Raw genomic sequence first — 24,762 nt, 5'->3', positions numbered from 1 at the left:
GCCCGATCGCGGCCTGGAGGCAGCCGGCGGCGCGGCGCCGCGGCGTTCGGGGCCGGCGGCCGCCGTGAGGAGGCGACCGGAAGCGGACAGGAAGGAGCGACCTCGCGGTCGTGCGCGTGCGTGCGGGCCGCGTGCTGACGTGGCGGCGGCACCATGAGGGGTGGCGGCGGCTCGGTGAGTCCGCGGGGGCCTCGCCAGCAGCGCCGTCGGCCGCTGCCCGGGGGGCGTGCGGCCGGGCTGTGGGGAGCGCGCACGGCGCCGGGAGCCGCCGCGAGATGGAGCCCGGAGGTGGGAGCGAGCCGGCGGCGCCGGAACGGGGCGCGGGGGCGCCTCCTCTTCGCCCCGAGGGTCCTGCTGGGCCCCGGGCTGTAAAGAGAGGGGGCCCGGCGCGGTGCGCCCCGGCCCGGTGAGCGGGCACGGTCCCTCTATCGCCGCCCGCCGGTTGGGGCTGCGTCTTAGAGCGGGCGTTGGGGCGGGCAGCAGGCGGGACCCGCTCTGGGCCGCTGGGAGAGCCGCCCGCGACGCGCAGCCGCGAGCTTTCTGTTTGAAGGCCTGGAGCCCGGCAGCAGCGGGACGGCTGTGTGCAGCGCTGTCCGGCCGAGAGAGGGACCGGCAGCAGCGCGCTGCTGGCTCCTCTGGCGCTGACCGTGCGTTTTGTCTGAAAGGCCTTTGTTGTAGGAGACCGTTATGTGTGAAGTACAGAGGAAAAGATGAAAATGGGGAACTGAAACAGGGAGTCCTTTAAAAGGTGCTAAGCTTGTATTACCTCTCCCGGGGGTTTTCCATTGGGGATAGGGACAGTCAGGGTAGCGTGGGTCACTTCCTGCTTTTACTAATGCCTCCTTGATAACTCTGAAACTGGAAAGCTGGGGAAGGTTTCTTTGTCAGGGAGCGTAGGGATAGGACAAGAAGCCACGGCTTTAAACAAAAAAAGCGTAGGTTTAGTTTGGATGTAAGGAAGAAATTCTTTACTCTGAGGGTAGTGAAGTACTGGAACAGGTTGCCCAGAGAATTTGTGGATGTCTCATTCCTGGAAGTATTTAAGGCCATGTTGGACGGGGCTTTGAGCAACCTAGTCTAGCAAGAGGTGTCCCAGCCCGTGGCAGGGGGTTTAGAATGAGATGATCTTAAGGTCCCTTCCACCCCAAACCATTCTATGAGCATAAGAAGTAGCAATGAGTAAATGACAAAATAAAAGTCTTTGTTAAATAAAAAAGGTTTCTGTGATGTGGATAAAGGAAGCAGCAACTGATGGAATATTCCAAAATGATTAAGATAAAACTGGAAAGAGAACTTAAAAGACACTGGAGGCAACATCCTTGAATGGAAAATGCAAGAATAATTAAGGAAAAAAACGCTAGAAAAAACAGCAATTTACAATCTAAAGTATTTGTTATGATGTGATAAGTCATAGGCAGAAAGTAGGTACCACTGAATTAACTGGAGACCAAGAAGACTCCTTCATGCCCCAGTCCAAAGGGTATAATTGGATTTCGTATGGAAAGTAGAGAGAAGCTCATCCCTGTTTTGATTACAGTTCTAATTTATCTGGAAATGAAAGGGTTCCTTGCTACAGAACAAGTTTCTGGTTGCCAAAGACAACAGGTTGCAGAAGGATGGTATGCACATCCTTAAAATTCAGGTGATTGTGTTTTGTTGGAAAACAAGCACTCAAGAAGAAAAATTATATTGCTAATGTGAATTGTTCTACTTTGTTAGGATACCAGGCCTGTACATCACGGACAACAGAAAGCCAAGAGGTCTCTGGGAAATAGAAAGTATGTGAATATTTCATGTCAAATTTCACTGGGGGGGTTGGGGGAACTGAGAAGATTCCTGTTGAAAACCTATACCTGGTCTTTACATAGTTGTCTAAATTTAAGAGCTACAACAGTTTTTGTTTTGTTTGTTTGATGAGGATCTTGTGAGATCCACACTGGTTGCTTAAATGTTTATTTTTAAACTGTGATGAGCCTGTGCCTAATCCGTAAATTGAAATGCTGAGGTAGGATGAATATTTTTTTTTCCTGTGCTCCCGGGTAGCTTTCTAATGTCAAACTCTAAAATATATGGTATTAAATAATACCGTGTGTTACATTTTGCCTTGCTAGTACTTTTCAGTGTACAAAACTCAAGAGATTTGGTGATGTAAGCTGAATTTTTAGAGTGCTTGGGAGGATGAAAGGAATGTTGTCTGTCAAGCTGTTATGGTTGTATATGTGTGTGTGTGTTTATATATATATACAAATAATTTCAAGTTGATCTTTTCCAGGTCTAAGCAATTTGAGGAGGTGGAAACTACTGTCCTAGGACTGAACAGTAATTATGATGAGGCAACCAGCAACGTTTCTTCTGGCTCACCAAAGACTCAAGTGAATGGAAGTGGAGAGTCCAGAAGCAAGCGGACCATTCGCAGGCCTGCTTACTGGTTGGAAATGAGAGGCATAAAAAACAGCATTAACAAATCTTCACCAAAAAAAGGTACTCATCACTCTTTGCTCAATGCGAAATTGGTTTTCTCTTCAGTTCTTTTGTGAGAGATTTGATGATTTCTGAAAGACATGCTGCAGTTCAACCACAAATTACAAGCTTGGTAATGATGCTTATGTGTTAGGAGAGACAAACTTCCTCTGTTGCAGAAACACAGGTAAAATTCTCTGCTGTTATGCAATTCCTTTTGAGTGACTTGTCTCTTAAAAGTAATGATTCTGTGACTGATCTCAGTTTTATCTGTAGAAGAGAGAATGTGTAGAGGTTCTGTCAATTGTTTCAGGAATATGCTGTGAGAACTTTAATAATAGAACAAAGCAACACTAAAATGTACAGAAGTGGACCATTCAGCAGTATTCTGAGTTAAACATGGCTTTTGTGGCTGTTAGATTTTTTTTTCTTATTTAGATGTTTTTCTTTGGTTTGTTTTCCCACTTCTGTTACTTAAGATTTTTCTGATGCGGATTGGATGGGATCTTATGTTGTTCTAGGGATATTCAGATTTCCTGGCTTCAGAACCGTATCTCAAACTTCCCATGTGGCTTTTCATTCTGTAATGCATCTTTTTCCTTTATCTAAATCAAAATCTGTATTCCATCCCATTGCAGAGAGGGCCAAATTTGGTAGCTTGATAGAGGTGGCGTCGCTGCAGCTCCATGCCCTCAGGCCCAACCAGTAACAAGACAGCATATAATCCCATAGGTACAAACACATATATGCAACATATGTATGTATGTACAGCCAGCCACACAGATCAATACAAACATACATGCTCAAACACTCTTGCAAACAGCAGCAATGGCATCCATCCTGTTTCCCTCTCTGGCTGATCAGGATGAAGATATGTTAATGAGGGGGGAAAAAACGTTTATATGTACATATATGTATAAAACATATTATCTCTGTGTATCCCTCCTGTAGCTGGACTTAGGCATTCTGTTTCATAGAATCATAGAACGGCTTGGGTTGGAAGGGACCTTAAAGATCACCTTGTTCCAACCTCCCTGCCATGGACAGGGATGCTTTCCACTAGACTATGTTTCCCAAAGTTCCATCCACACTGGCCTTAAACACTTCTGGGTACGGGGCATCCACAACTTCTCTGGGCAACCTGTTCCAGTGCCTCACCACCCTCAGAGTAAAGAATTCCTTCCTTATATCTGACCTAAATCTACCCTCTTTTAGTTTAAAGCCTTGATTCCTTGTCCTATCACTGCACTGCCTGATAAAGAGTCCCTCCCCAGCTTTCCTGTAGCCCCCCTTTAGGTACTGGAAGACTGCTGCTTCTGGTCTCCCTATTACCTTCTCTTCTCCAGGCTGAACAACCCCAACTCCCTCAGCCTGTCTTTTTAGGAGAGGTGCTCCATCCCCTTGATAAACTTTGTGGCCCTCCTCTGCACTTGTTCCAATAGCTGTATGTCATTCTACTGAGGGCTCCAGAGCTGAACACATTATTTCAGGTGTGGTCTCACAAGAGCAGAATAGAAGGGGAGAATCACGTCCCTTGCCCTGCTGGCCATACTTCTTTTTGGTGCAGCCCAGGATACGGTTGGCTTTCTGGGCTGCAAGTGCACATTGCTGGCTCATGTTGAGCTTCTTGTCAACCAACACCCCCTAAGTCCTACTCAGAGCTGCTCTCAATCCATTCTTCATCCAGACTTGTATTTCTGCTTGGGATTGCCTCAGTCCAGATGCTGGACCCTGCACTTGACCTTGTTGAACCTCCTGAGGTTTGCATAGGCCCACCTCTCAAGCCTGTCCAGGTCCCACTGGATGGCATCCCTTCCCTGCAGCATGTTGACCGTGCCACACAGCTTGATGTTATCAGCGAACTTGGTGAGGGCCCACTCAACTTCACTGTCCATGTCACCGACAAAGATGTTAAAATAGTTTTGGTACCAATACTGACCACTGAGGAACACCACATGTTACTGATCTCCACTTGGACATTGAGCTATAGGCCACAACTCTTTGAGTCAGACCTTCCAGCCAATTCCTTACCTACCGAGTGGGCCATCCGTCAAATCCATCTTTCCAATTTAGAGACAATGATGTTGTGTGGGACAGCGTCAAGTGGTTTACACAAATCCAGTTAAATGACATCGGTTTCTTTCTGTTTATCTACCAGTGCTGTGACCCCATCTTAGATTTGTCAAGTGAAATCTGCCCTTAGTGAAGCCATGTTGGCTGTCACCAACCACCTCCTTATTTCTGATGTGCTTTAACAGAGTTTCCAGGAGGATTTGCTCCATGACCTTGCCAGGCACAAAGGTGAGACTGGCCTGCAGTTCCCCAGGTCTTCCTTTTTTCCATTTTAAAAAATGGGGGTTATGTTTCCCTTCTTCCAGTCAGTGGAACTTCACTGGACTACCATGACTTCTCAAATATGATGGACAGTGGCTTAGCAACTACATCTGCCAGTTCCTTCAGGACCAATGGATATATCTCATCAGGTCCCATGGACTTCTTTGCCTTCAGGTTCATTAGTTGGTCTCAAACCTGATCTTCTCCTACATTGGGCATTATTCTTCCAGTCCCTGCTTTTGCCTTCTGGGGCATGGACTATGTGGCTGGAGCTCTTGCAGGTGAAGACTGAGGCCAAAAAAGTCATTGAGCACCTCAGCCTTCTTCACATTCCAGGTGACCGGGTCATCTGGGGGCGTTCAAGGAAAGGTTGGACCTGGTGCCTTTTCCATCCTTAATGGCTCTATGACCTGTTTCCTTTTGAAGAGGGCCCACAATTTCCATAGTCTTCCTTTTATCACCAATGTACCTATAGAACCCTTTCTTGTTGCCTTTGATGTCCCTGGACAAATATAAATCTAACAGGGCTTTGGCTTTCCTAACCTGATCTCTGTCTCCTCGGACAATGTCTCTGTATTCCTCCCAGGCTATCTTTCCTTGCTTCCACTCTCTGTAGTCCTTCCTTTTCTGTTTAAGTTTGGCCAGTTCATCCATGCAGACCTCCTGGCATTTTTCATGGAATCACAGAATGGCTTGGGTTGGAAGGGAGCTTAAAGATCGCCTAGTTCCAACCCCCCTGCCATGGGCAGTGAGGCCCATGACCTCACTGAGGAATGGGGCATCCACAACCTCTCTGGGCAAATTGTTCCAGTGCGTCATCACTTCGAGTGAAAAATTTCCTGCTAACGTCTAGTCTAAATCTCTTCTCTTGTATTTTAAACCATCCCCCCCTTGTCCTGTCATTATCTGACTGAGCAAAATGTTGCTCCCCATCTTTTTTATAAGCCCCAATTAAGTATTGAAAAGTTGCAGCGAGGTCTCCCCAGAGTCTTCTCCGGGCTGAACATCTGCACTCTCTCAGCCTTTTCCTCATAGGAGAGGTGCTCCAGCCCCCTGATAATGTTGTGGCCCTCCTCCAGACCCACCTCCTTCTTGTGCTGGGTGTCCCAGACCTGGACGCAGTACTCCAAGTGAGGCCTCACAAGGGCAGACTAGATGGGGACAATCACTTCCTTTGACCTGCTGGCCATTCCTCTGTTGATGCAGCCCAAGATGCAGTTGGCCTTTTGGGCTGTAAGCGCATGATGCTGGCTCATGTCAGGCTTTTTGTCCTTCAGAACCCCCAGTTTTTGGCCCAACTAATTCTCTGTTGGAATGCATCACTCCTGAGCTTTGAGGGGGTGATCCTTGAATATTAACCAGCTTTCTTGGGCCCTTCTTCCCTCCAGGGCCTTGTCACATGGTACCCTACCAAGCAGATTCCTGGAGAGGCCAAAATCTGCTCTCCTGAAGTCCAGGGTAGTGAGCTTGCTGTGCTCCCTCCTTACTACCTCTTAATCCAAAACTGCACCATTTCATGGTCATTGCATCTAAAGCTGCCCTTGAGCTTCATATTCCCCACCACTTCCTCCTTGTTGGTGAGAATGAGATCCAGCATAGCACCTCTGCCTATTGGCTCCTCTATCGCTTGGAGAAGGAAGTTATCACCAGTGCATTGCAGGAACCTGCTGGATTGCCTATGCCCTACTGTGTTGTCCCTCCAACAGATATCGAGGTGTTTAAAGACCCCCATGAGAACCAGGGCTTGTGAATGTGGGGCTGCTTCTATCTGTCTATAAAGGACCTCATCTGGCTTGGTCTTCTTGATCATGTGATCTGTAGCACACTCCCACTACAATGTCTTCCATTCCTGCTTGCCCTGTAATCCTTACCCATAAACTGTCAGCTCCTCATTTGCCCCCAGGTGGAGCTCCATACACTCCAGCTGCTGATTGACATAGAGGGCTGCACCTCCTCCTCACCTCCCCTGCCTGTCCTTCCTAAACAGTCTGTATCTTTCTATTCCAGCATTCCAGTCACAGGAGCCATCTCACCACTTCTCCATAATGCCAGTGAGATTATAGCTCTGCAGGCATGTATACATCTCTATTTTGTCATGCTTATTCCCCATGCTGCGTGTGTTAATGTAGAGATACTTAAGTTTACTCAGTAGCTGGCCTCTGCATCTTGGTCTTCTCAGTACATGAACACACCATTTCCTGAAGCCCACAGAGCCACTCCAGTTGCTGGTGTAGACCTCCTTACAGACAGGATCAGATTCTACTGTCTGCCAGTTGTCTGGGATTTCCCTCGTCCCTCTGGTAGCCTATTTCCACTGTGATCTTGCACTTCTGCCCTGCCACACACGCTCACAAACTCTCACCAACTCTCTCTCCAGTTGGTGCCACCACAGACACACTGGCCCCTGTGACCTGTGGTGTCACTTTAGTTGCTGCCATGTAGACCTCTCTGCAGACACTTAGGAACACATGCATACAGAATACAGAGTCCCTCAGAGTCTAGCACCCAGAAACTGCTCATTCACTGCAAGGCATGGACAGATTTATATGCTGACCAACCGCATGTTTACAAGCAGGTGCCCCTTTTTAACCTCTTATTCCTGTTTTCCCACATTATTCCCTCCCTTTCCCTGTCTTTGATAATGCCCCTAAACATCCTTCGATGTCATGTGTAATACTTACATGGTCTTCCTTTGCATTCCATGTGTCCCATAATCCTAGGCATTAAAACCACACTCACCACCACCCCAGTCTACCTCATCTTGGTAGTTTTCATACCTCAGCAGTGGGGCTGGTGGATCTCCTGGGATAAACCTGGGAGGAAGTTGTCTGTTTCTCTGAATCCCCAGTTTGGTTTCCCCTGCTTGCCATTGTGCTTTTGTACTTACCTGTGCTCAGGGAGAGATGTGGGACTCTGTATTCTGTGTGCATAGGGAGGTCTGAGTGACGCCAATGTTTCAGGTATTCGGTAGCCTAGGAAATAGTGAGGGTAGACAGGACATTATTCACATTTCCCCACTCACTATTGTCTCTCCGTTCACCTTTTTATAAGTGTAGTTAAGCTTTTTATGATATAACCTAGCACCTTCTGTTTCTCTCTTCCTGAGGAGTACAATTTCCCCAAACCATGCTATGGCACCATTTCTTCCATGTCCTCTGTATTGGAGGATTGCAGGTCATGCAGTACCTAACGTTCTTCAGTTGGAAGGCTATATCTAGCTCACTGATGTCCAAGTGCCTCACAAAAACTATTTTTTTCTTCAGAAGTATTGAATATGAGGAGAAACTAAGGCAACAGACAGACACAAAACTGTTATCCAGGCTGAGTCTTAATAAGACTGAAGCATTTCTATTCTTGCTTGTTAGCAGGAGAAGTACTTTTGAAAGGCAAGAGGAAATCTGAGCAAGGGGAAGGTGAAGATCTTAAAGACTCTCCTAAGAAGAAGCAGAAGATTTCTGGTAATATAAATAACTGTAATTCTTAGTAACAGACATTCAGGTACTTCAGACTACCTTTCTGCCCAAATGCTATCCTCTGATATCCTCCAACTCTATTTCTGGTTCTGTGTATATTGTAGGATACTGATGAGTAGTGTCTGTTTTACGATGGTTGATGATTATTCTGATTTCAGTCTCTTAAAGTCCATCAGAGGGTGGAAAAAAGTAGGAAGTAGGGGAAGAACAGTCTAGGGATGTTAATCAGTGGTTAATTGCAAAAGGAAGTGTACAAGAGGTGGAAGTAGGAGTATGTAACACAAGATAAGTATAGGGTTACTGTCTAATCTTTCAGGGATGATATTGTGAAAGCCAAGGCCAACCTTGAATGTGGGAAAGGATGTGAAAGGAAAAAAAATAGTTTCTACAAGTAAAGTAGGTAAAACGTGGGTGTGCTGCTGAATATATCTGGTTATATGTACAGAATGGGGGGTGAGAGTCTGGAGAGTAGCCCCATGGAAAGGGATCTGGGAGTTCTGATCAATGGCAAATTGTCAACAGTGTGCCCTGTAGCCAAAAGGGCCAACTGGATCCTGGGGTGCATCAAGCACAGCACTGCAAGCCAGTCAAGGGAAGTGATAGTCCCCCTCTAGTCTGTGCTGATGTAGTCTCACCTCGAGTACTGTCTGTAGTTTTTGGCACTATAATATAAAGATATCTAGCTATTAGAGCATGTCCAAATGAGGGCAACAGAGATGGTGAAAGGTCTAGAGAAGACACATGAGGAGCAGCTGAAATCACTTGATGTGTTCAGCCTACAGAAGAGACTGAGGAGAGAACTCAGCATGGTCTATAGCTTCCTCAAGGGTGGGGGGAGTAGTGGTGTAGGTGCTGGGCAGCAGCAATAGGACCCAAAGGAACAACACAAAGCTGTGTCAGGGGAGGTTCAGGTTGGTTATCAGGAAAAGATTCTTCACTGAGAGGGTGGTTGGGCTCTGGAACAGGCTCCCCAGGGAAGTGGTCGTAGCATCAAGGCTGATGGAATTCAAGAAGAATTTGAACAACACGCAAACATATGATTTGATTTTGAGGTGGTCCTTTCTGGAGCCGGAGTTGGACTTGATGGTCCTTCCAACTTGGGTATTATTTGAATAGAGCCATAGAACTGGTGGCAAATGACATGAAAGAGGCATAGGTACTCAGTGACTCCTCTGCTTCAGGCTTTATCTGTTAAACTATACTTCAGGAATCCCCGGCAACTGAGACCAGATGCAAAGTCTGGAGCTAGGAACCCTTGTCCTCATGGTGGAGGAAGATGAGGTTAGAACACTTAAACTGGATGTACCTAAGTCCCATGGGGCCTGATTGGTTGTGCTGAGAGATGGCTGATGTCATGCATAGAATTGTAAAGGTTGGAAAAGACCTCCAAGATCATCTGGTCCAACCATCACCCTACCACCAATATTACCCACTAAACCATGTCCCTAAACACCACGTCCAACCTTTCCTTAAACACCCCCAGGATGGTGACTCCACCACCTCCTTGTGCAACCTGTTCCAATGCCTAACTAGTCTTTCTGAGAAGAAATGTCTCCTATTTTCCATCCTAAACCTCCCCTGGCGCAACTTGAGGCCATTCCCTCTAGTTCTATCACTAGTTATCTGTGAGAAGAGATGCTGACACCCAGTTCCCCACAGCTTCCTTTCAGGAAGTTGGAGAGAGCAATAAGGTCTTCCCTGAGCCTCCTCCAGACTAAACAACCCCAGTTTCCTCAGCCACTCCTCATAGGACTTGGGTTCCAGGCCCTTCTCTGGACATGCTTCAGGGCCTTGATGTCCTTCTTAAAGTGAGGGGCCCAAAACTGAACACAGTATTCGAGGTATGGCCTCCCCTGAGCTGAGTGTAGGGGGACCTCCCTGGTCCTGCTGGCTACACTATTCCCAATACAAGGCAAGATGCTATAGGCCTTCTTGGCCACCTGGGCACACTGCAGGCTCATGTTCAGGCAAGCATTGACCAGCGTCCCCAGATCCTTTTCCTCTATGCAGCTTTGTGAGGCCACTCTTGATTGTCTTTGTAAAGTCATGGTGACTGTAAAAGGTTCCTCAAGACTGGAAGAGAGCAAGTATCATTCCTGTCATCAAGGTCAGAAAGAAGGAAGATCTGGAGAATTGCAGGCCAGTCAGGCTCATCTCAGTTACTGGGAATGTTAAGGAGAGAATCCTTTGGGAAAGCATTGCTAATTGCTTGAAGGATGAGATTGTGATTGGGAGTTATCAGCATGGATTTACAAATTGGAAATCACGATTGATCAATTTGGTAGCCTTCTGTGATGAGAGCACTAAATTAGTGGATGAAGGGAGAGCAGAGGATCTTGTTTACCTTGACTTTAGTAAGACTTTTGTTGCTGTTTCCTACAGCATTCTCATAGGCAAACTAACAAAGCACAGGTTAGGTAAGTGAATAGTGAAGTGGACAGAAAAACAGCTCAAAATCTGGGCCCAAAGAATTGTGATCAGTTACTACTGTTGTACCACAGGATAAATACTGGGGCCAGTGCTGTTTAACACTTCAGTTAATTAACTGGACAATGGCACATTTTGCACCCTCTGTGAGTTTGCCACTGATACAAAACTGGGAGGAGTGGCTCATATGCCATCATTCACAGTGACCTGGACATACCGGAGAATTAAGTAGAGGGGAATCTCATGAGGTTCCACAAGAGGAAGTGCATAGTCCTGCACCTGGGGCGGGAATAAGGTTGTGTATGAGCACGTGCCAGGGGCTAAGTGGCTGGAAAGCAGCTCTTTTGAGAGGCACCTTGACATCTTGGTGGACAGTAAACTTGTCTGTGAGCCAGCATATGAGGAGACGCTTAGAGAGCTGGGATTCTGGAGAAGAGAAGGGTCGGTGGTATCTTATCAGTGTGTATAAATACCTGATGGGAGGGAATGAAGAAAAGGGAACCAGACTCTTTTCAGTAGTGCTCACTGAGAGGGCAAGAGTTAATGGACACAAATTAAAACAAAATTTTATTTGAACACACTGAATGTACTTTTTTTACTATGAGGCTGTTCAAATCCTTGTACAGGTTGCCCATAGAGGTTGTAAGGACTTCACCTGTGAAGATACTGAAAATCTGACTGAACATAGTTTTGGGCAACCTATTCTAGCTGAGCCTGCTTGAACATGGGGGTTGGACTGGATGGTCTCATGAGGTCCCTTTCAACTTGAACAATCCTGTATTCTGTAAAATAGAAGAATTGAATGATGGGACACAATGTGTTCTAGGTTCAATTCTATTGATTTTGTCACCAGTATAAAGAATGTGAAATATGTAGACAACAAAAAACGGAGAGAAGATTAAAATTGAAAGTGGTCGTGACATTACAGAAACGTTTTAAAAGTGAATCAAATGTAGTGTGTAAAAGATACTATAGTTAGAAATATTAGCACAGATGACAGGCAAAGAAAAATCTAGATATTGGTTCTTCAGAAAAGAATTCGGGATTTATAAGAGATCAAAAAATGAATAGGGACCAACAGTGTCATACTTTTGAAAAATACAAGTGTTATATTGCAGTGTTTGAGCAGGAATTTTGACTTTCAGAAAAATGAAGTAATTCTTTTGCTGTACTGCAGGGTCTCACTTGGGGTGTACTGTTTCCAGCACTGGACACTTCAGTTCAGGAAATGTGTGGACCAAATGAAGAGAACATAGAAGAGAGCAAAAAAACATAACCTATGAAAAAATACAGAAACAATAAGTTATTTAGTTTAAAGAAAACAATGAATAGAGGAATGGGACTGTATGTTTTGTTGCCAACAACTCAGTAGATTGGCTTAGCCGTACTCCAGACAGAGGGTATGCTTCAGTCTGAAGAGTTCCCATCCTGTAAACTTTGGATATCAACAGCCACAGATCCCAAATATCTGGATTAGACTAATGCCTGCAGATGTAAATAGCTATGGGTTTTGTGAGGGAGAAGAGTTTATAATATTTAAATTCCTTTATGGATTTTCAAAAAAAAAAAAAAAGCATTGAACATGTCTGAGTTGTCTGAACATGTAAGTTTGAGACAGCAGACTGAATAGCAAACTCCTAGTCAAGCTCTCCTTTTTTGAAACATGGCTCATAGAATTTAAGTCTCTTGGTCTTGTTTGTTATAGCAGGAAAAAAACAGCAAGCTGGAGCACAACAAAACTCCAAGACAAAAGGCCACTGTGTTCAGAAAGAACCAGAAGCCTATGGCACAGGTAAGAAGGAGTGGTTGCTCGGAATTGTTTATAAAGTGGGTAAGAGATAAGTGTAATTCTATCAGTTGAGTCTGTGTAACATCTGTGTTTCTGATGTTTCCATTTTGGTGTTCAATGTGCTGTTGACATGAAAGAAGTTGCTGCTATCTTGCTGAAATATTGCACAGTGGTATTGGAGGGACTGCCTGCGGCCTGATAAAATAGTTTTATATGGCTTAACCCTTAAAAACATGGGATAATGGGATAGTAATGGAGGAATCATTTTTGAACTAAGAATTTTTTTTAAATAATTTCAGTGCAAAACTCATAAAAAATATTTGCACTTTTTTATTCAGCAGAATGTGTTTGCAGGAAAAACTTCAGCTGTTGCTGCCATATCACTTCTTCTGGTAGCCAGAGACAGAAGAAGTCTGTCCTAGAAAAATAACACTAACATTTACTCATCAAGTGTATGTGTAGCTCACAGCACTCATTAACTACGCAGTTTTCTGTCAAGTACTGTTTGACTTGCAGACTTTTCTGCTAACCACTGAGGAGAGACAAACCCTTCCTGTTTATTCCTGGGCAAACAGAAAAGCTTTTAGATATTTTTATGGTAAGAATTCAAGTAAGTGTCTTATAGGGCACTTTTTTCCCAGAACACATTTCAGTAATTTGTAATCCCTTTGGCTGAAATGAGTGCTTGACATTTCAAAAAGAGAGCAGGAACTGAAAGCCATATCTCACAGGGTACTTTCCCCTGGCCATTGAGTGTGGTGGTGCTTGGTGTGGTGGTGCAGCTCTGTTCACTTTTAGTGCCAAAACCATAATCTAATGCAAGTGAAGTTCTAAACATTTATTTAGTGGAATTGAACCATGGATTTTGTCCCAGAATGGTTCAGTCACATCTGTGCCTACTTTTGTCAAAAGCCTTTTGCCAAAGGAAGAGTTTACCATGCATGTGAAAGTAATTGTGTAATAAAAATAAATGAAGGAAAAATCTCTGCTGAACAAACAAGTCTCTTCATAAGTGGGTGATAGCATTAGGAGTTTTTATCAATTGATATTCCAAAAAGAGAGATGTATGCCTTGTCACATGACACGTTTAAAGCTGTAAATGAGCTAAAACTATTGAAGTGTAGGACGCAAGTTTGGTAGCATGTGATTCATTTCGTTCTAGGATACATTGTGCATACTGACGAAAAAGTGATTTTGCATTTGCTGTTTTATTGTAAATCCTTTGTTTTGACAGGTAGTATGGAAGAGCAGTGGTCCTTGGAAATTCAGGACAAAGGTCGAGTTACCTGTCCAACATGCCGGGCTGTGGTTAGAAAGACTGTAGAAGGACTGAAGAAGCATATGTTAAATTGCAGGCAGGTGAGGACAAGAGAAATGTTTTCTGTATTCTCTTCATATTACTGGTAGAAATGCCTGTGCATTGTTTTGTGTTGCATTTAAAACCAGTTTAATCCTAAGCAAGAGCCTTTTATACATCTCTAAGAAGCTGCAGGTGGTGCTTCTTGCTCACCATGTTGGAGTTTTATGGTAGTGAACAGAGGCATACCTATTTCGTTGTTCCCCTAAATTTTAGTTTCTGTAAAATCTGTTCTATTCATAATGGGCAATTACCAGGCCCGAATAAAATGTTCCGCTCTTGTGCGCCTTTCTCTCAGAGACTTTCCCACTGCTTTGGTTAATTTGCAGTTACACGTACCATGTCCTTGTTTATTTGTAGGAAATGTTCACGTGTCATCACTGTGGGAAGCAGCTGAAGTCTTTAGGAGGGATGAAATACCATGTCATGGCAGACCATAATAATCAGGTAACGCAACTGCTGTGCATATGAAGGTCTTACAGGCAAGATAGTCTTTTATTCCTTCCCTGCTGCACACAGAAATAGAATATTTTGTGTTTTTGCAAATGTTGTGGGTGCTCAATTCTCATTTACCTGTTACCATTCTTTTAAGATTGGAGATCTGGAAAAACTGTAGTGTTACCAGAAAAGATAAGATAGTAATGCTGCATCTTAGAAAGAAGAGATTAATTTCCGTCTAGGCTGGTTATATGTCACACACAAAAGGTATTCTAAATCAGAAAAAGTTCATTGCTCATTAGACTGCACTTTTCAGTCTTTTGCTAGAAAGTGACAGTTTTTCTGCATCCAGAGCAGACCAGACCAGATTTTAGTTCTTTTCCAAGTTCAAAGGTAAAAAAAGCAGAAAAAGCTACTTAGTTCTTGCCTATTTGCTGTGAAGTTACAAATGCTGCAGTCTGGTTTTCTTCTTTGCTCTTACTTTAAAGAAACATTGTAACTTTTGGAAAAGTTATTCAGAAGTTTGGGTAAGATTTAGAAAATTCATTACAGTTATATTTACATAGTTACGAGTACTGTGGTTTCTGAAGCTACAGCTGTACTAGTAAATGAAAGACGCCAAGTATCGTGTTCTGGTCCTGAGGAATAGGTCTGTCACCAGTTTTAACTTTTTTAGTTTTTAACTTTTTTAGTCAATCTAGATGTAATATTTAGTATAAGGTAAAATAGGAACTAATATGTAATAACCACTGAAGAAAGAATAGAGAAGAACTTTAGCTGTAGTTTATCATAGATGAATTACTATTACAGCAGGTAGTCTGCTTAGCTATAACCTAAGTGGAAATGGTAGAATGAGTAAACATTAAAGATGCAGGCTAGAGATGAGTAAATATTTTCCACAGGCAGAAGGGGAGAAAAGTAATTATAGAAATACAAGACCGTGTCCTTACCAGCAACTCTAGTTTGAGACCATGTCTTTTCAAGGCTTTGTTCATACATAGCTATCTGCAAAGTGGTTTTCAGACAGTTTACTCCTCTTAAAGATAATTCACACTTTCTGGGTTATAGACAGGGATCATGGTATTAAATACACTTTTGTAAAATCACAAGTTGCAGGGATTTAAGTATTTTAAAAGCTTTCCTTCAGTATAAATGCTGAGCATCCTGTATTTTTCGTTCATCCTTCTGCTGTGCTTTAGCCAGTTGTGAAGGAGGGAGGAGAACTGGATGAACAGCTTGAACGAGACCGTCTTCGGAAGGTTTTGAAGCGTATGGGAAAACTAAAGTGTACAAGGGAGGTAAGCTGCATTGTCAAAATATCTTAAGTTGGACAGCATCAGATGCGTGAACATACAATATTATGAAAGTTCTGCTGGATAAGATTTTGATGATGGTAAAAGATGTCTTTGTTTCAAGATCCTAGTTAATGTTTTTAAGACACAAGAGACTTTGGAGGGATGATGCATTACCAGGAAAGCAACAGGAAGGAATTTGCTCCATGTGTTTCTCCTTCTACGTTGACAGGGCTGCACAGGCAGCTTCACAAGCATAATGGGATACCTATATCATGTTAAAAAATGTGGGAAGGCTGCTTCTGAGCTGGAGAAAATGGCGATGAAGTGCCATCATTGTGGGAAAGCATACAAATCAAAGGCAGGTCTTGTCTACCATCTCCGATCTAAGCATGGGCCGGTAAGTACAAATTACCATAGCTATGAGGATAGCATTGTGGTAATTCTGACCATTCATACTTCAGACTCATGTAGGCTTCTGTCTGCTTCTTGGGTGGATAATTAGAGATAGCAAATCTACACATTTTCCTGCATCTCCGTAGTATTCTGTCCTTGTTCCCTTGTAACTGGGATGAAGTTTTTAATAGTAAGTCTCTATGTCAGCAGTAAACTTGGCAGCCTGACTTTTGCTCCATGGAAGAACGATGCTAACGTGTTGTTGTGGGTTAACCCATATAGCTGCTCACTCACCCACCCCTGCCGGGTTGGGGAAGAAAATCAGAACAGTAAAAGTGAGAAAACTCATGGATTGAGATAAAGACAATTTAATAGGTAATGTGCACATAGGTTATGTCATATAATGCGCACATATATATATTATATATATATAATGTCATATAATGTGCACATAGGTTATGTCAATGCCATAGCTCTAAACGTTCCCCCCACCCACCCTTTCTTCCTTCTCTCCCCAGCTTTTTTTGCTGAGCATGACATCACATGGTACAGAATATCTCTTTGTTCAGTTGGGGTCAGCTGCCCTGGCTGTTTCCCCCCCATGCTGCTTGTGTGCCCCCAGCCTACTCACTGGTGGGGTAGTGTGAGAAACAAAATATCTTAATGCTGTGTAAGTACAGTTTAGCAATATCTAAAACATTAGTGTGTTATCAACACACTAATGCTTTAGTCACAAATCCAAAATAGAGTACCATATAAGCTACTCTGAATATAATTATATCTATCCCAACCAAAACCAATGCACATGTAACTTTTGATAGCTTCCTATTATGCTGTTCTTTGCTCTTAGAAGACCCATTACTGAAGCAGAACAGGCAATACCATGCTTATCCATACAAATTTTACAGTGAAAGATGTGTTACCCTTTCAAGACCACTGGCTGCATGAAACTTTCTACTTCAACCTTACTGCTGTGTCCCTGTGTAGATCTTGGGGTCTGTCTTGGCAGTGGGATGCACTCCTGTCAATGAACCACAGCTGCTTCAGCATAGTTTTTGTTTTTTGTTTTTTGTTTTTTTTTTTTTTTTTTTTTTTTTTTGTTTTTTTTTTTTGTTTTTTGTTTTTTTTTGAGGGATTTGGCAGAGTAATTCACAATACTTACTGAAGTTGAAATAGGAACTGGTGAATGAGGCTCACCTTTTTTGGCCCTCATTGCAGGTCACTTTCTTCCATGAGGAGAGAAGAACAGAAAGCCTGAAGGAAATAAAACGGGAGCCAAATAATACAGGGAGAGTTCAGAGGAGATCTGCAAAGGTGGCGATCTACTATCTCCACGAGCTAGCTGGAGAAGAGCTGGCCAAAGAGTGGCCCAAGAGAAAAGTGCTGCAGGACTTGATTCCAGATGATCGGAAGGTACAGGGCCTTAAAAACACTGCAGCGTTTGAGTCTTTCTGCCTATCAGATGAGTCTTGCACTGGTATCTACCCAGAGTTGCCAGTGTTTAATGGCCCATAGAAATTAACATTGAAGAAGTAATTTCTTGTGGAAGAGGTCAGGTTTTGCCCTCTCTGATCTTAGGTTATGGTATTGCTACTTCAGCAATTGTGGTGTAGGTATTTTATCCAGGTAGGTTATAATGACTTTAAAGTTCTATTGCTATAGGAGCTGTAATTTGCAATGGGCACAAGCAGTGAAAGCAGTTGTAGGCAGCATGTTGCTCACAAATCAGAGGCTGCAAATTGCTGCCACCATGCAGTGGCATTTCATAGCTTGTCAGGCTTCACGCAGTCTCCAGGAGCAACCCTTAGGCTGTAAGGGGAAACCCAAGTGGAAAGGATGATTCATAATTTTAATGGGGTAAGTACATTTGGAGGAATTGTAGTCAAAGGTGTGGGAAGTTTTGCGTTCTGGTATCATAGGGGATTTCCAGATTCATTTATGCTTTTAGAAGCAGTAGGATGGGAAAAGATTGGTTATTGAGAACTTGTTAGAATAGGAAAAGAAATAGCACTCCTGTCGGAAAAACTGGGAGAAAAAGGAATGTGCTTGTCACAATGCGTAACAAGCGTTGCTTCCAGCTTTTGATTCCATTTCTTCATCTCAGCTGAAATATACTCGTCCTGGACTGCCCACATTTAGTCAAGATGTGCTGTGCAAATGGAAAACAGAGATAAAGATGTACCGAAGAGTCCACTGTCCAAATCAGGTAATCCTTAAGGCTTTCTGAAGTCTCAAAGAGGGCAGATGTCAGGTCTGTATGAGCCAGCAGCTTTCCACAGCAGTTTGTCTCTCTGTGGGAGACAACTTCTGCTTCATCTCAGTATGGTCAGTTAGTGTTTATACTATTGCCCTAGGGATGAACCCTTTGGGGATGTTTGTCCCCTTCAGACCTGGTACCTTTGTGTCAGACTGATGCAGCTTGCACATCCAGCTAGGTGCTGGTCCATTTGAAGGTGTGACTAAGCAGTGGAAAAATGACAAGCTCCTGCTGTCGAGTAGATGTGCTAAATCTTAATTATAAAGGAATGGATGGAGAAGTAGAGAGAAAAATTTGAGAATAAAGGAACTTTGGCACAGCACTTTAGTTTTACTTTAAAAGCTTGAAATGGGCTATGAAGGACTCATGCATGGCATCCTGGTCTAGGGTTGCTTATGCATGTGCACATAGTTTCTTACAATCCTGTGCAGCAGTCACCAGTCAGATTCAGTGAGAAGAAATGGCCACATTGGTAGAAACTAGTAGTGCACATGATGCATACTGCTAGATAGTCAAGGGTCAGTAATGGCTTTCATCTGGGTTTGATATAGAGACAAGGACTTATCCCGTCCTTATCCCACTCTCAGATCTCCCTCCCCAGTTTTCAGGCTTGTGCCATTTCCAAGTATAAGAATTGCAGCATGATGTTTTATATGGAGCTGACACCAGAAAGCAGCTGTTCTAGTTTACTGACCAGTAACCCAGAAGCATGTCTTGCACCTAACCTTCTGTTTCAGATTGTGTGCTGCTGGCTGCGCAAGTTCTAGTACCCTGAGACCGGTACCTAACCCACATGGGTTAGGCCCTTAAAGTTGCCCTTTAACTGGGACTATTGATGTTAGATACAGTACTTCTGTTTTATGCCACTAGATACAAGATCAGGGCAGGAGAGATTGTAGAGTCTTGCACTTGCCCCTGTACTTTGTTCAAATGAATCTTTGCTGCCTTTTAGGCAAAATGCAAACTCTATGATTTTACTCAGGCATTAGATAGAGAGTGATTTTAACTGGTACAGAAGTCAGTTTATTATGTCTGAACGTGCTCAAACTGGAAACATTTAACTTACTGAAATCTCAAGTCCCTTTTGAAGATCTTATTTACGAGAAGCTTTCTTCTCTTTACGACTTGTCTTCCTTCCTCAACTTCTCTCAGCTCTTTGGGAATTTTGTTCCAGAGAGTCTTTTTTTTTTTTTTTTTTTTTTTAAAACAGGAAAAAGTGATTTCTAAATAGAGTTTTGCTGATGCTGATACAGGCATCTAATTTTTTTTTTTTTTCCGTTTCAGGGTTGTGAATCTGTATACGGCAGTGTCTCAGGACTCAAATCTCATCTTGGCACATGTACCTTGGTTGGTAGCATTCCTGTACTTGTCTTTTTTTAACATCCTGACTGTCTCTGTCCATCAGATAATCTCCTTGTTCGAGCTGTTGTCCTGCCATCTAATCTGAATTCCTTACAATTTCAGTGCTTCCATATGTGCTAATAGGGTTGCCATTGCAAACACTGTTTGAAGGAAGGAGGGAGCATCTTAATGGCATGCATTTTAGTGAAGTTGCAGCCCTACCTGTGCTTTCATAGCTATAAGAGCATTTTTCCAAATACAGTGCTTGAGACCTTATAATATCTCACAGGGCAGTTCTATGTTTTGTGAGTATAACTGGTCAATAATGTCAGTACTCCTGTAGATAAAGCATAGTCTAGTACGAATAAGAGACTTTACTTCTTACTGCTGAGCAAAACTGAAGCACAATATATAGGTGTATCAGCCTCCTAAGCAGCAATTGGTGATGTATTCTTTTGTTGTTGTTTTGTTGCCAGGGAGATTTTGTGGCTGGCAAATACAAGTGTCTCCTGTGTGAGAAAGAATTCGTTTCAGAGAGTGGGGTCAAGTATCACATCAACTCTGTGCATGCTGAGGTAAGGCAGGCAGAATTGAAGTCCTCAAACCTGTTTGTTGAAGGTGAAGAGGGTGTCTTGGGAAGGAAATGCTAGGTGCCTGCTCTATTACATTCTTTCCTTGTTTACTGTTGGAAACAGGGTCTTGGGTTCAAGTGTCATTTAATATGCTTAAACATAGCTGTTATGCACTGGTCTGGGGAGCAAATGCGGTGTCATATCACAGGTCTCGTCCCAAGCTGCTGCTTTCAATTCAGCCTTTCAGCATTTTCCCTGCCTTTAGTCAGCCAATTGCTAAATCAAATCTGACACCTCAGGAAGAACTTAAAAGAACAGAGACTTGTCTTAGTTGTTTGCTTTTCCAGATCTCACATTTCAACAAACCCTTGTCCCACAGAGGCACCTTTATTACAAACTCTGATAGTCTTGGTATGTTGTTTCCACCATCAGTACCAACTTGTTGCCTTCTAACCCTCCAGGATTGGTTTGATGTGAACACAAGTACCACCAAAAGCTTTGAGAAGCTAATGAAAATCCGCCAAAGAGAAGAGCAGAGGAAGCAACGGAAAAAACATCCTTTGACCCGGGGCAAAAAGAAGAGAACTGGGTCCCTGGCTGCCAAGAAGCTCTCCAGCGCTGGAGCTGAGAAAACGAGGAGAAGTAAGAGAGGTCGTCCACAGCGGGTAGACAACGAGAGCGAGAGTAGCGAGGAGGGGGAGCCCCAAGTTGCACAGAGATCCAAATTTCCGAAATCCAGCCACAAGCGAGGCCGGAAATAAATCCCTGGAAGAAGGGAAGGAGTAATCCTAAAGCTTTTCAGTTACAAGCCCCACTTCTGTCAGTCTCATAACCCACAGCACTAATATAAGCAACTGAATGCCTTTGGAACTGTGATTTCATTCCACTCTGTGACCTAGATTTTGAAACTGTTGAATCTGGTCAGTTGTGAGAAACTATGAACCAAAGCTGTGGTACAGAGGCAACCTCTCCTGGTGTAGTTCCCGTAAACAGTGGGACTAGCAGTGTACCCAGTGTGGATTTTGCTCTGGTTGCAGTCTCAGTTTGGGTCACATTAGTTAATTGTTTAATGGTTTCCAGCACAGCAGCTCTGTTTTTTCTTCTTCCTGATTGGTGAGACCAGGGTTCTTTCTAAGCAATTCTCCCTATAAGAGTCTGACTAGCACAGTGTTTAGGTCCCTTTAAGGGAGGAACCTTTCTTGCACAGTATGCACAAAAAACTAAGCAGCACCATGCAGAACACAAAGGCTTCAGTTTGCCCTTTAGCTGTCCTATCTGTTGTCAGCAAGGATACCACAGAAGAGCAAATACCTTACTGCTCCAGTCTGTCGCGCACAGCACTGTCTGTAATTCATACACAGATGTCTAGGCTTGGCACCAAACAGTAGCATATGAGCTTTGATCTGCTTGGAAGTGATGGGACATCATTATCTCCCTTGTCAGGAACCTGATATTCCCCTGGTATCTGTCTTCTTTAGTACTGTACATTGAATGTATAAGGAAGGTCTTCCCACCCAGTGCAGAATAAATACTCTCCAGCCTTTTGGAGATTCACTGGCCTTCTGGAGACCACCTGACAGTGTAAAATGATGGCCTATGTGGGTCTTCTGAAGACAGCTTGTTTCAGGCTCAACTGGGAAACAAACTTGCTGCAAGATGGTGCATATCTACAGTTGCAGTGTCGGTAATGCTGCAGCCTGGAATCCACTTGAACTGCCTTGCCCCAGTGTGTTGTTCTTTGTCATGCCCACACTCCCATAGCATCCTTTTCTCTGCAAGTGAGCACTGTAGATGTCTTCTTTATCTTACATCACCTGTTTCTTTTCAATACTGCTTCCTTTATATGGATAAGGTATATTAGCAGTGTCTTTCCAGTGCGGAAAAGGTCAAAAGAGGGTTCATTTTTTGTAAAGTCACATGATGGTATGATCTCTGAGTCATAGGGAATATCTTCCTGTGCTCCAGAGATGAAACAGGTGTTACAGAAATAGTAAGAAGCAGCACAAGCAATGCTACTCCATCTTTTGACAGAATATGTTCTCCAGAATCTGTTATCCAAAGATCCACTATCCCAGAAAGCTGTAAAACCTTTTCCTTGTAGTTTTGCAGGCAAGAAAATAGGCTACATGTTGTCTCCCTTTGAATTTTTCCTGTTTACCAAAATCTGACACTGAAATTCACAGGGAAGCTGTTGCAGTGCCTGGTGAACAGGCAGGTTTATATGTATGTGTTATTACCAGAATCATATCAGCCCTGATGATGGGAAACACTGTAATGCCAGGGTGTTTTAAAGAGCTGCCTCTTCCATGTAATAAGCAAAGCGGTCAGGAAGTAGTAAGACAGCATGCAGTGCTCTACTGTGATTTACATACAGTAGTTACACACTGCCTTTTGGAAACAGTTATCAGTCACCATGTGTGCAGTGCTGCACTCAAAAGTATAAATATGTGGACTTCTGTACAGGGTGTACAAGGCTTGGAGCAAGAGGGGCAAGATCAGAAGATGACGAAATAAAACATTACCAGTGTGAGAAAGTGTTTTCTTGTTTGGTTTGTGGTGTTCTTGGCACCATCCCTACTTACACAACACACCCCAGCCTGCCCACTTGGTTGTCATGCATGCTCACTGGTGCTGTTCAGTTCTGTACCCCATTTCTCCTCTGTACTCCATTCTATAGAACTGTACTTTGGCCACAGGTTTACTACATTACTGCCCAATAAATGGGCAACAAGATATACCCATGAATTAAAGGAGGTTTTTCTTAGTGGCTGTCAGTCTAGAGTCCTGTTTACTGTCACTGATGAGTTACTAACCAGCCCTACTTTCTAGATGTGTATACTTCTCCACAAGCTTATGGATTTTGTAGAGTTGCCTCAACAATGCATTCCCTCACATAACATAGCATGTGGGGAAAAAAATAATTCTCCAACAGCCCATACATGATCTATCCATACTCAGCTCCATCAGTGCTACAGCCCTTCATTTGCTGGATTGGCTCAAGCTGGTAATAGTTGGTGGCTCTCTGCACCAGCATAATTCCCTATTTCTGAGGAGTGTGATATGTGTAGGAGCACTTGCTTCCTACTGCATGTGGACTAAAGCAGGCTACCCTATATGAGTACAACAGTGCCCTACAGCCTACTATGCTAACATTTACTGCTTAAGCACTCATGAATCTACTGTTCACTCCTTTGTTAACAGTTCAGTTAGCCTAGCTTTCTGCAAATCCAGGTCAAAAATTCTACACTAGCAAACTTGGCTTTCCTTTTACAAATTCTATTTGAGCAAGTACGTGTTTAGAAAGAGATCTAGTTTTAAAGGTACAAAAAAAGTGATAAAAGAGACCAGCTAGTCATTAGATAGTTGTTGCTGTGATTCATTACTCTAAAAATTGTGTGCCTTACTTTATTTGGAATTATTTTTAATTTCAGCCTCTGCATCTCACATTGCTTAATCGTTGTAACTCAAATAGCCTTGCAGTATTGGAATTACCTCCACAAAATTTTCTATATGAGCTGAAGAGATTTCTAGTTTCATTTAAAATAGGTTTTTTTCTCTTTTTTGTTGGTCTTGTCTGTTCTTTGCTGACATTTTATGTATTGAACAGTGTATTTTGGGCTTTTGAAGTTCACAAACAGGAAAGAGAAACCAAGAGATGTAAGTAGTCTGTTTTAAATAGAATACAATAACATTGCTCTGTTCTTAGCTACTTCCTCCCCCCCCCAACTTCTTCATTACACTGTTTACATTCAGTTGCAATCTGCTCTGCTAAGCATATTTTCAGTTCTAAAATTGGGTTTGATTGTTTGTAGAAATATAGGTTAGCAGGGTTTGTGTTCAAGCAGCACATGGTGAACTCATCTGTCTTCTGTAAAACACTGATGTGTCTCACTGAATTACTCTAACAGAGACTGTCTTTTTGGTTGAGCCACTCTTGCAGAAAACTTTGTTTTATAATTTATCTTTTCATTGCTTTCATTTGCGATCAGCTTTTTTAACCCGCATATTTTATTTGTAATTGTTTTATATTTTCACTAGCATTGTCAATAAAGCTACAACCCCATGCAGCACTACAGGCTTGGGGCAGAGTGGCTCGAAAGCTGTGCGGAGGAAAAGGATCTGGGGGTGTTGGTCATTGCTTGCCTGAACATAAACCAGCGGTGCGCCCAGGTGGCCAAGAAGGCCAATAGCGTTCTCTCTAACAGGATGGCTTGTATGAGGAATACTGCAGCCAGCAGGACAAGGGAGGTGATCATCCCCCTATACTCTGCTCTGGGGAGGCTGCACCTCAAGTACTGTGTTCAGTTTTGGGCCCCTCGCTTCAAGAAAGACATCCAAGCCCTGGAGTGTGTCCAGAGAAGGGCTATGAAGCTGGTGAAGGGCCTGGAACCCAAATCCTATGAGGAGTGGCTGAGGGAACTGTGGTTGTTTAGTCTGGAGAAGAGGAGGCTCAGGGGAGACCTTATTGCTCTCTCCAACTCCCTGAACAGAAGGTATGGGGAGCTGGGGGTCAGATTCTTCTCACAGGTAACTAGTGATAGGACAAGAAGGAGTGGCCTCAAGTTGTGCCAGGGAAGCTTTAGGTTGAAAATTAGTAGTCAGGCATTGGAATGGGTTGCCTGGGGG

At 43.4% G+C, this 24,762-nt stretch overlaps 1 protein-coding gene across 1 annotated transcript; it reads left to right on the top strand.

Moving 5' to 3' along the window:
• Positions 1–107: 107 nt before the first annotated feature.
• On the top strand, positions 108–24,256 carry ZNF512 (zinc finger protein 512). Its single transcript, XM_084285357.1, is given in 15 exon segments — positions 108–174; positions 1,720–1,778; positions 2,273–2,481; positions 8,163–8,252; positions 12,400–12,486; positions 13,718–13,842; positions 14,201–14,287; positions 15,478–15,576; positions 15,803–15,970; positions 17,185–17,379; positions 18,071–18,172; positions 19,508–19,570; positions 20,041–20,139; positions 20,598–20,843; positions 20,845–24,256. Coding segments are annotated over 15 exon segments (1,728 nt in total). The 5' UTR covers positions 108–153; the 3' UTR covers positions 20,923–24,256.
• The last annotated feature ends 506 nt before the right edge of the window (positions 24,257–24,762 follow it).

Source organism: Netta rufina (assembly GCF_964035555.1).
Source record: "Netta rufina genome assembly, chromosome: 3".
Lineage (NCBI taxonomy): Eukaryota > Metazoa > Chordata > Aves > Anseriformes > Anatidae > Netta > Netta rufina.
The sequence above is the reverse complement of the archived record's forward strand: the minus strand, read 5'-3'. Positions and strand labels throughout refer to the sequence as shown.